The sequence below is a fragment of the Engystomops pustulosus genome, chromosome 1, assembly GCF_040894005.1.
Source record: "Engystomops pustulosus chromosome 1, aEngPut4.maternal, whole genome shotgun sequence".
In the NCBI taxonomy this organism is placed as follows: domain Eukaryota; kingdom Metazoa; phylum Chordata; class Amphibia; order Anura; family Leptodactylidae; genus Engystomops; species Engystomops pustulosus.
This window is the reverse complement of record NC_092411.1, coordinates 53,821,825-53,833,228: the sequence shown is the minus strand read 5'-3', so window position 1 is coordinate 53,833,228 and position 11,404 is coordinate 53,821,825. Positions and strand designations below refer to the sequence as shown.

General features: G+C 40.5%; 1 protein-coding gene across 2 annotated transcripts in view; it reads right to left on the bottom strand.

Moving 5' to 3' along the window:
* Window positions 1-1,442: 1,442 nt before the first annotated feature.
* The window catches only part of APC (APC regulator of WNT signaling pathway), an 88,838-nt gene continuing 78,876 nt past the window's right edge, over window positions 1,443-11,404 (bottom strand). The window contains exons 17-18 of one of the 2 annotated variants that reach the window (XM_072140651.1): window positions 5,354-11,273; window positions 1,443-4,255 (exon numbers count right to left, since the gene is read on the bottom strand). In XM_072140651.1, coding sequence (XP_071996752.1) covers window positions 4,211-4,255; window positions 5,354-11,273 — 5,965 coding nt within the window. In that variant the 3' untranslated portion in view covers window positions 1,443-4,210. Of the gene's footprint in view, window positions 11,274-11,404 lie in introns of both variants that reach the window. The other variant, XM_072140642.1, reaches the window with a different exon arrangement.

Genomic DNA, 11,404 nt, shown 5'->3' with positions numbered 1-11,404 from the left:
AATTGGGGGCATTTAACACATTTTTTTAATGCAGCAGCCAGGCTCGTCTTTCAAACCAAACTCTATATGGACGCCTCCAGTTTGTGCCAATCATTGCACTGGGTGCCCGTCTCTTTCTGAATAGTTTAAAATAGTCACCCACAAAGCTCTGCATAATACCGCACCTCCCCATAATCTGTCTACCGTCCAACCTGTGCTCTTCCTTCTGCCATTGATCTTAGATTAATCTCTACCTTAATTTGAACCTTTCATGTACGCCTCCAGGACTTCCCCCGATTCCCATCAATTCTCTGGAATGCCCTTCCCCAGACTATCAGACTAATACCCACCCTCCAAAGTTTCAAACGTGATCTTAAAACCCATCATTTTAGGCAGCTTATCACATTAACTGCATGAAATGTCAACTCTCTCTTTGCTATGCTGTGTCCTCCTCTCATCTGTTATCCAGCAAACATCAGATACCAAACTACAGGTTATTCTGCAGTCCCATTGACCTTGGACTTTATATATACTGTAAGACAGTAAAGCAACAGCATATTTATTACATTTTACTCTGTTCCCTTATAAACATGGCTGGGATATGATACAAGCTCTTATACCTCGTGTCACCCCCTCATCCTCATAGACTGTAAGCTCTTGCGAGCAGCACCCTCACTCCTATTGTTCCATACGAATGTTTTTACTCTATAATAATTTATTTGTATATGTCCCCTATGACTTGTAAACCGCTACGGAATAGGATGGCGCTACTATTAGTCTACTCTGAATGCAGTATTTGGATTCTGGGGGGGAATTTATTGCTGTATTTTGGTATTTATTATTTTTGGGGTGGCTTTTAACGATACGCCCCCTTTAAAATTGAGCAGTATGACAATATGGCCATTAGACCAATAACTGTTGCTCACCCCTGTCTTAAATCCTTAGATCAGGAGAGGAACTGAGCTTTATAATTTATCACACGTTTATTAAGTCTGTCCATTTTATCGTCTCCAACGCCACAGCCCTGTTTCCTGTGATCCAGTTTCTTGTTCTTGAACCCACTCAGGAAATGTATTGCGTTGTACAAAACATGTGTTTTTAGCGGGTTGTAAATTAGTCCCATAGAATTGATTAGTGTACAGTAATATTTTTTATTTACCCTCATTTGTTCTGTCTGGCAAGTGAAATGTATGTACACATATATGTTGATACATTTCCTGACATACAAGCTTTATGTAGAGAAATAACAGTACAAATGTCTCAGGTTTCCCTTTACTCAGTCATCCGAATTGTAAATGGAGAGGGAATAGTGAAAGAGTTGTGATCACCATCACATAGTTTTGTGGTGTATTATAGAGATTAAAATATTTAAGTTGTCCCAAGCCACTAATAATATACCATCCATTTAGTGGATTGTCTGAAAACAATTGGCAAATTTAGACTTTAAATAATCCAGACACATGAATGTTTTAATTTTTATTGCAAAAGTCATAAAATTTTCTTAGTCACGCATAGATAAACTGCCTTGACAAGAAAAAAAAAGTTAGTATTTAAATTAAAAATATTTCCACAACCATTCAGAAATACATTATTCCCATCTTGGCTTTACATACTAATTCACTTTTATAAACTAACAACACACAGTCTGCAGATGTGTGCAGGTTATCTGTTACCGTCACTAGCTGGAGCTCTACATTGCACAGCTCCGACTATTCAAACAAAACGAAGAGTGCAGATAGCTTCTTAAAATTAATAAATAAATTGCGTTTAGTACAAGTCAGTTCCTTTCTGGAATTACAACTACATGTAAGATCAGTTTAGGTGATGAAAACAGGATTTACACCAGTTGTAGTAAGAAAACAAAAGTGCAAAATAGAAAAACATTACTGAACTATATCCGAGGGAACCTGTCATCCATGCTGCCCACACAATAGCCATACCGCCCCAAGTTACAGAGAGGGTTTTTTTTGTTTTTACAGTAAAATGCTGAGATATTTAGGAGGTGCATATGATCTCCCCCGCCCAAGCGGAGCAGGCAGAGTTGAGAACAAATTTTTCTCCCTGTGCACAGACTACCCCTTTATGTTTTGACCCCATTCCACAAAGTCCCACTATCTGTTGAATGGGAATAAAGGGAATGTTACCAGAAAATGACATAATTTTTAATAAAATTTTCATTGATTTTTTTTTTTATACTTTCAAGTCAATATATAATTAAGGGGGGAAAAAAACTTTTTTGCAATTTTCACTCTTTTTCAAGTACTGACACTTGCTAATTCTGTGGGATTTCTGTGCAGCAGGCATTTACATCACAGACAAGAAAAATAGCATTAAAATAGAGGTGATCACCACCAAGACACTAGGCCATGTTACAGCTTATTTACACCTCCTTTCTGTACAGAGCATCCCTCTCCATAGACATCAGTGACTTAGCATTAGACCATTGATGCCTATGGATAAGAAATATATCACTAAGTAGAGCTCAGACAAGATGGCGGCCACATAATCATGGATAGAAATCGAAAAATAAAAAAAAAATAAATTGTTTAGGTATTAAGTTTTGCCAGGTCAGAAAAAAAAATGGCTACACATCCCCTTTAAAGTAGATCGGCCTAAGATTTTATTCATTATTTTCATATAATTATTTTCTTTGGATAAACACTTGAAGGGGTTATTTGGAGGCTGAAAAACATGGTTGCTTTCTCACAAAACAGCTCCTTCACCGGAACATGGGTTGGAACGGCATGTTAGGGCCCATGTAAATGTGTCATATAATGGCCCAACCTCACAGGCTGCACACAGTGGACGCGAGTCCCTGAATTATATAGAAATACAATGCAAGGACCTCTGCTGACCAAATAGCCGCGCTGGAACTGTATTAACTATTAAAGTTCTGGTGCGAATGGCAGAGGGAACATCCTTGCAGTGTATTTCTATAAAATGCATCCTGTGTGCAGCCGGTGTAAACGTGATCCCACAGGCTGTACTTTATAGAAATACAATGCAAGGATGTTCCCTTTGCCAGCGAAACATCTGCACCGGAACTTTAATACAGTTCCGGCACGGCTATTTGGAAGGCAGAGGGTACGTCCTTGCATTGTATTTCTATATATGCAGGGACTCCCGTCCACTGTGTGCAGCACACAATCATGTGAAACAGCCCAGTCCCAGTCATTTCTATACAGCGATACCAGCACAAGCCGCTGTCAGGTGCTGTTTTGAAAGAAAGCAGCCATGTATTTCAACCTCTGGACAACCTTTACATAAATGTGCCTTATATTTTTTCCATAATGAAGAAGCCTGTGAGGATTCATCCAGGCCATAGTTTAGGCAGCATGAGAAGGATGACAGGTCGGCTTGAACTGATTGATATTGATTTTGGCAGCGAGTGATTGATCGATTGGCTAAATTCTATTGCATGACAGGAAATTATCTCAAGGATTTTAACCTCAATATTTCATATTACATATGAAAAATTCCTTTAAGAGGAAATCCCAGTTTTGTAAAAAAAATTTAATGAAATAGAATTGACTGCTCTTGTTCTTAGCAATCATCACTGATCCAAAGCATCTGATATACGAAGTTGAGAAAAGCTGTTGCTATGAAAACACATTTTTTTCTTATTTACCATCCTATTCCTAGTTGCCCTATGAAGGGCGGCTGGCAGGAGCCTGAGGATGCCACTCTTAAGGACACTCAGGGGGTCCACAGGGCTGGACCAGACTACATAGACCCTCTTCAGTCCTGGCATGAACATAAAAAGATTATGGTACAACCAGGGCCTTGCTTCTATAGATCTTTTACAGCTTTATCAATCTGATTGAGAAACAAAAAAAAAAAAAAAAAAAAAGGGTGTCCTCTTTAAGGTTAAATCTGTCAGGCAATAGAATTTGGCTACAATTTGATAACAGAAGAGAAAAAAAAATTAAAAATATATATTTATAGCGCCCTGTTCCCATTAAAAAATGTGCATGCCACATAATATTTTTTACAATTCACAATAAAAACACTTATGAATTTACATACAGTAATAATTTATTCAGAAATGTTCAGATTACTCTGAGACATCTTGTCTCACCATAAAAGAGCAGCCATCTCACCTCAAATACCAGGACATACACTATACAGCATAGCAGTGAAAAGGATCTACCTAGTGGAAGGGAAATGGGGGTAGTAGGAAGTTGTCTAACCGCAACACGAGTTTCCTCTTTTTATTGTTCGTCTTAGATTGTTACACAATACCTACTGTACCTATGCACATCATGACATCACAGTACTTGGATTGTCAGATCAGTCATGCAGAAAGGCCAGCCGGGAGAGAAGTGGAAGAGAGAAAAAAAAAATAACATAAAAAAAACAAAAAACACCTTCAGTAGAAATCACATTGCTGTTAACAGCTGCAATGATAAGTTGCGTATTTAAATGTATTCACAATTACTAAAACAGTCTATTTTGTTTGATTTAATACACGTTTTGCCTGATGTGATTAGTCAGGTTATTTTTACTTTTATATTGATAGAAATCTGTATTGTATCACTGATCATTCCCGGTGTTTACAGTACTTTTCAAAGCTTGAAATGCTCTAAACCGACCGAAATGATCTATTGAAAAAGCTCTATAAATAATCCTAGTCTCTGACCTGTATCAGTTATTTTACAGCAAACGGGTGAAAATCTGGTTTTTCGTGAATTATGGCTTCCTGAACGACCCTCTTTCAAAAATTGGTATTTACAGATTTTTATATTTGTGTCTTTTAAACAATATACACGTAGGGCTAAAAAATAATACATCAGGATTTCATTTCACAGAGTGGAGGATATATCAAGTCTTTTCAAACAGATGTCACCAAATAGGAGCCAGAATGTCTTTTGGGACTTTGTGAACCACTAGAGTCTGTAGCTTCACTTTTTGAGTCCCTTTTTTTTGAGTTTGTAGTGACGGGTGTTGGGATCTGGGAGGGGCGGGCTGTGCTACCGTCTGCATTGCTTTTCCTGGGGCTAGGGTTATAGTTAAATGGGGTTACACGAGCTGCCACAGTCCCACTGGGTGAGCTGTGTTTGCTGGAACTACTGGAACTAAACGGAGTACGCTCTGCAACACAATTCTCATTTGTCTCTTGTCCTGAAGGCTGACTGTTGATTACAGGTTTAGGGTCAGCCCCTTTTGGTTCAGAACCATCCAATTTAATAAAGGATTTCTGCCTATTTTCCAAAACAAGCCCATTTCCATTCCCTGAATTATGCCTTACTTGTGAGTCCTTTACTCCCTCATCTTTTACCCCTTGCTCTGAGATATTGTCAATAACTGGGGGAGAATTTCCAGTGGGGGATCTGCCTGATCTAGGGTTATTGATTGGGCAATCTTCAATTCTTACCCAGACATCCTCTGTTTTAGAAACGGCCGGTGCCATTTGATAGACTGTCCTAGATTCTGCGGACTCAGCATGACTATGTGACATCCCATTATTTGCAGTCTCAAGTACTTCGTTTTCCTTTATTTTCCTCCAAGTCCCTTTTGCAGATGAACTGTCTGTAGAGGATTTAAGCCCCGAAAAGGAACACTGCTGCCTTTCATCTTCGCTTTTGGCTTTCTCGCTAGATTCCGATGATGCAGACAAAATAGAAGAGGAGCTTCCAGTTCTTCTCCAAGTACTAACACGAGGAAGTGATGATGAATGTTTACTGTGTTCCCGCTTCCACGTTCCCGATCGTGTAATTGGCAGCCTGGATGGCGACTCCGAATGTGAACGACTTATGTCATGCCGCTTTTTGACATCGACATGTTCTGATGAAATATTAAGGTTTGGAGGGGTTTTTCTCCATCCTCCCGATTGTACTGCGTGAGTAGATAATGACATATCAGGAAGAGAAGGGCTTAATACTGGCGTCTGAGACTGGGATCTTGTCGGGGAGTCAGCTCTAGAGGAAGAAGACAAGGACTCAAATGATGCAGACTCCTCTAACTTTCTCCTTAAGGTCGGACTAGGTGCTTCCTTGATAAAAGTAGACTGACGTACTAAAGTTGGTCTCTCAGATCTATCAGACTCACTTCCACTAGATTTTGTTGAAGACATTCTGGACAGCTCTGCTTTCTTGGTTGATCCAGAGCTGTTTGCATTTTGATTCAAGCCTTTTGATGCAGACTCGCTTCTTGGAATTCCGCTCTGTGCTTTTGGTAAACTGGACTTCATATTCTGCTGACTTAACTGTCTCCGGGGAGATGTATATGACATTCTGCCTGAGCCAGAGGATTTAGTGGATGCTGTGCTAGGGGAGGATGTCCTTGGTAACTGAGAAAATTTGTTTGGAGGGCTTATCCCATTTCTGCCAGGTGAAATTGAACTACGACCGGGGGACTGCATAGATCTACTTAATGGTTGAGGAGAAGGTCTTGAAGGAGTAGATTCCTTTGAACCTGATCTCGAAGGTCCTTTACTTGGTCCACCTGAGGCAGTGGTCTGTCTACTATTGTAGAATGATTCCGATTTTAATGGTTTTTGCCCCCGAGGAGAGCTGGTGGAGTTGTCATTAGCACTTTTGGATGGGGTGCTCTTCAGAACAGGGGCTTTCTTTGAAACAGGGCTTGTACTTGGGGAACTAGCACGGACTCCTGGAATATGTATCATTGTCCTTCCTCGAGATATTGAGGGTATATTTGCTTGTGAAGGCTGTTTACACTGACTTGAAAAATCAGAGCTAGAGCGTGACTTTCCTGTAATCATACTTTTATATACCTTCTTTCCACCTTTAATACCCTTTGTCTCATCTTCATTTTTCTTATTTCCCAATACACTTTTTTCACCAGGCTTTAAAATTCTTGGCCCTTTGTTTGTAGTGATGGGTTTCTCTTCTTTGTCGGGTGTTAGATGGAAAGGAGATCCCAGAGAAATACCCGATTTCAATGACAGGATAGAATCGGAGTCTGAAGATCCTTGCCGGGACAATGAGACGGCAGCAGCTGCTTGATGTAAGCGACTAACGATTGAATTAGCACCTTCTTGGATTGCTTTCCAGTCAAAGTTTTCAGAATCTGGTGAAAATGCATTTTCAGAATCAGGACTTTGTAGATCTCTTAAATCTAGAGTAAGATCTGGCTCTTCAGCAAGTATTCCACCAATACTATTTGAGCGGACCTTCTCGTTTTCACCTTTGGTCTTTGAAGGCTTTTTCTTCTTTGGCATAGCAGAACTTATACATTCCTGCAGCAGATCATCTTCAGAGTCAATACTCAAAGAACTCAGAGAGCTATTACGAGAAAAGCAAACTGGTGTATCTTCCACATGAAATGACTTGGGAGCATATCCTGAGGTCTGGGGTCTCCGTATCTCCATCTGCGTGTCACCAGTTTCACTTTTTTTAGGTGGTTCAATTGCTTTGTTATTATTTTCCTGGTCAATATCACTCAATGAACTTAGAGATGAATTGCGGGAAAAGCATACAGGTGTATTTTCAATCGCAAAATTCTGTGTTTTCTCATCAGAAGCTCCTCCTCTGTCCTGGACTTTAGATGGAGGTGGAAAGGAGGCCTGCTTCTGTAGCAATGATTTTGATGCACTTCTTCCAGCTGGGTTGTTGTGCTCATGCTGCCCTTGGACTAATGACTGATTTGATGATGGATATTTTTTATCAGCCCTTGTATCCGTTTCTTTTGCTTCTTTCTCTTTCCGTAATTCTTCTTTTTCTTTGGAAAGATCAACATCATCTTCATCAAAATCTAAAGAACTCAAAGAATCATTCCTTGAAAAGCAGTAAGGTGTGCCCTCTATAGGGGTATAGTGGTGAGGAGAGTCAAACGCAAAGCTTCCTTTTGCACGTTCGTCATTGTTGGGAAGTTTCTCTGCCGCTTCTCTTGGATTTTTAACGTTCTGTTTTCTTGTGTCGTTATAAGGTTTTTCTGGTATTAAGCTGATTTTTTGATCTGGGTTTTTCTTAGATCGCCCAGTTGGCTGTGACATAGGTTTCACAGGGGAGGTTGGCTTCCTTTCATTTTCTTGTGAATTTCTATTTCCAGATGCACCAGCGGATGTATGAGTAATCTGATCCATAATCTTTTTGACCCTGTAAGGCTTGTGGCTTTTACCTTTTGGCATTGCAGAATGTATGCATTCAGCGAGAATATCACCTTCCTCGGTTTTATCTTCGTCAAGACCTGGAGCCGTATTGGAGCTTTTTCCTGCTTGTTTCTCATCAGTACACCTGCCTTCAGTAGGTATTGTGTCCCTTTTCTCATAGCGAGCAGCACTGGCCTGATCATTACTCACCAGCTCATTTGGTGGCGATTCTATTGTGAGGTCGCTAAGAGATGTTGCAGTAGAAAAGTTTATTGGTGTGCCTTCTACACAATACACTTTAGGCATATCATCTGCATGGGTAAAACTAACGTGCTTTTGAGCCTGCAGTCTGTTTTGAGGAGGCAAAAGTTTATAGACTGGAAGCTGGCTTGGTTTCCTAGCGGTAGGTGGTGCAGTTTTTGTTGCAGTTGGCTGGGAAGATTTCTTGGTTTTTCTAGAGGATTTTGTAGGCATAGCAGATATTATACATTCCTCTAGAATGCCAATATCATCATCAGTATCATCCAACATATCTTTTTCTGGTTCGCCCTGTTTCTCTTCCTTTTTGTTATGGCGTTCAGATGATTCTTTAGATTTCTCAGACTCTACTTCATTGGCTTGATCATTTTCAAATACCGGAGGCATAATTTTAAGCTCTACATCTTTGGGAATATATGGTTCATCAAGGCTAAGAGCACTGAGGCTGGATGCACATGAAAAACCATCTGGTGTACTCTCAGTAGCAAAATGTATGAAGGTATCAGCCTCCTGAAGCACTTGAACCCTCTGCACGGCTGCATGCACAGCAGTCTGTTTTGTCACTGGTTCCCTTTCCTCTGCAGCACTTGTTACTTTAGGTTTACTTGCATCCCTCTTATTTTGTGCTGCTTGAGGGGGTGGAGGAGTCTTACACCTGCTTGGTGGCATGGTTTGTCCTGGGCTGTCAGGAAGGTCACTAGGACTTATTATTCCGCTCACCATACCGCTGCATGGTTCACTTTGCACAGAGCTGGCTATTGAATGACTCTCAAAACTATCCAGGGAACTCACAGAGGTACATCTGCTGAACATTAAGGGAGTCTCTTGGACGTAATGCTCTGGAGGACTTTTAGGTGTCTGAGCACCACTTTTTGAGGGAGATTTAGCACCCGAAGAAAACTCAACAGATTTATGTCTTGAGGCATCTGATGGAGACAAGTTTGAAGCATGTAGTCTGCTTGGTTTAGTCCGTAAGTGATGTGTTGCTGAACGGGGTTCATTAGAAGCACCTTCTTTCGCTGTGGAATCTCTGCCATCTTTTAGCTCTGTTATTTGAAGTGTGCTATTACCACCTTCCCCTTGGACATTTCTTTCACGCCCTTCAACCTCATCTTCAGCAGAAGACAAAGATGACAAAGAACTGCAGCGAGAAAAACATATTGGAGTGTCTTCAACACAGTAGGTCTGTATAGTTTCCTGGTTAATGGAAGGAGGTTTACTTGACGTTTGCTTCTGTCTAGTTTGTCCACTTCTGGTTTGAGCAGAGTTGGGATGAAGTTGATTCTGTCGGTTTGTGTTTGGTGATGGCGTTGGCGTATTACTACTCGATGAAACATGGTCTTTCTTACTTCTCTGTTTGGAAGAGCTCTTTGAAAATGAAAATGACGACTTCTGATTTAATTGTGGACCATCAGCTTGATACTTTCGGCTATAATCGATAGGCTGCTCAACGTGATGTTCCTCTTGGTTATAGGTAGTGATGTTAAAGTTTACTTGCCTATCGTCTTCCTCCTCCTGATGTTCTTCCTCGGAATAACGTTCACCAAAGTTTGTTGTTTTGTCATCATCATAATCGTCCACCTGACAATGTGGTTTATTAGATTTCTGGTTCATTCCAATAGCAGAATTGGTTCGCATTTGATCTCCTTGTGTGTTTGGGGTTCTTGATCTATATGGAGACACATTTTCTGGCTGAGTAAAATGTGAGGAGAATTTTTTGTGTTTTTCCTCCTTGTTTTCAGTAAACGCTTTATAAGATGCCTTTTGGTTCCTAGGCTGCCTTTGCTCATTTTGTTTTATCTCATTATCGATTAAGTGTTTAGGTCTTGCCCATCGATCATTTTGGGATGGGCTTTGCCTGCCAGAATTCAACTGCTCATCTGAATATTTCAAGCTATAATTTATTGGGGTGTCTAATTCAGTATCATTATCATCCATGTGGTTGGCACTGTGTATTTTGTGAGCTAGCCCCGCAGGATATTGTCCATAACTGCAAAATTTACCCTCATCGTCTTCTGAGTAGGCCTCAACTGAAGGTTTAACTTGACCACGTTTTCCATAACCATCAGTGCTGCCAACACTATTCAAGCTATCGTTTGATGACATTTTAATATAGGATACAGGACATGCTCTGTTAGAGTGATCTCCCTTTGTGAAACTGTATGGATTTGTAAGGGAATGGTTTGAAGAAGCCTTCCTCGAAGCGGATCTTTCTTCCAATGCACTGTGCATTTCTGAGCTGGATGGTGAAGTTCTGTCCTCAACAAGATGAATATTTGCAACTTCATCAAAAACTTTAGCAATTGGTGCAGTAGTTGACAATTGTAATCCGATACGCTTGGATGAATTTCCTTCACTCACTGAATGATAGGTATTTATTCCTGGCCTTTCCCGGTCTTTCTCTGCCCTGTTGCCATCACCTGCTGTCCTGGAAGAGGATGCTGGCAAAACAGTGGTATTCATGTAGGGGGAAAGCACCGTTAAATTCCCAGGATTATAGTTGTCAGACCTACAAATAGACTCATCGTGCCTACTTGGGTCAAGGGCATAGTCATTGTACGTATTTTGTTTATGCCTCTGCTTATTGCGGTGAGAGGTTTTAGGACTCAAGTTATCAATGTTGTCAAAAGTTTCAGATAAATGTTGTGCATCCAGCTCAGCTTCTAGTGCCTTCTGCTTCCGAACATGAAGTGATGGAACAGTAGATCCCGGAGACATGATATTGGCATCTTTATATTTTGCAGGTCTGTTTGCCATAAGATTCCTCAAGGCTGCAGCACTGCCCATTGCTATCATTTTGTGCTTTGAATGGATGAGGTTCTTGAGCATGCTGACAGCCCCCATGTCCCAGAGAGCTTCCTGATCTTTAGCGTTGCGTGCAGATAGATTCCACAAGGTCCCACACGCGTTGCTCACAATTGTCAGGCTGTGTGATTTTAAGTGCTGTAATAATGTCTGCAAGCAGTTGTTCTCCCGTAGGATTTGCCTGGAATAAAAGAGTTATCAGTGTTATAAAAAGTGGAAAAATAACAATTTTTTAACATACATATGTAGGCTGTACATTGGATTTAGATATAACTTAATCTTAAACAAAAGCAATTATATCTTATTACACCA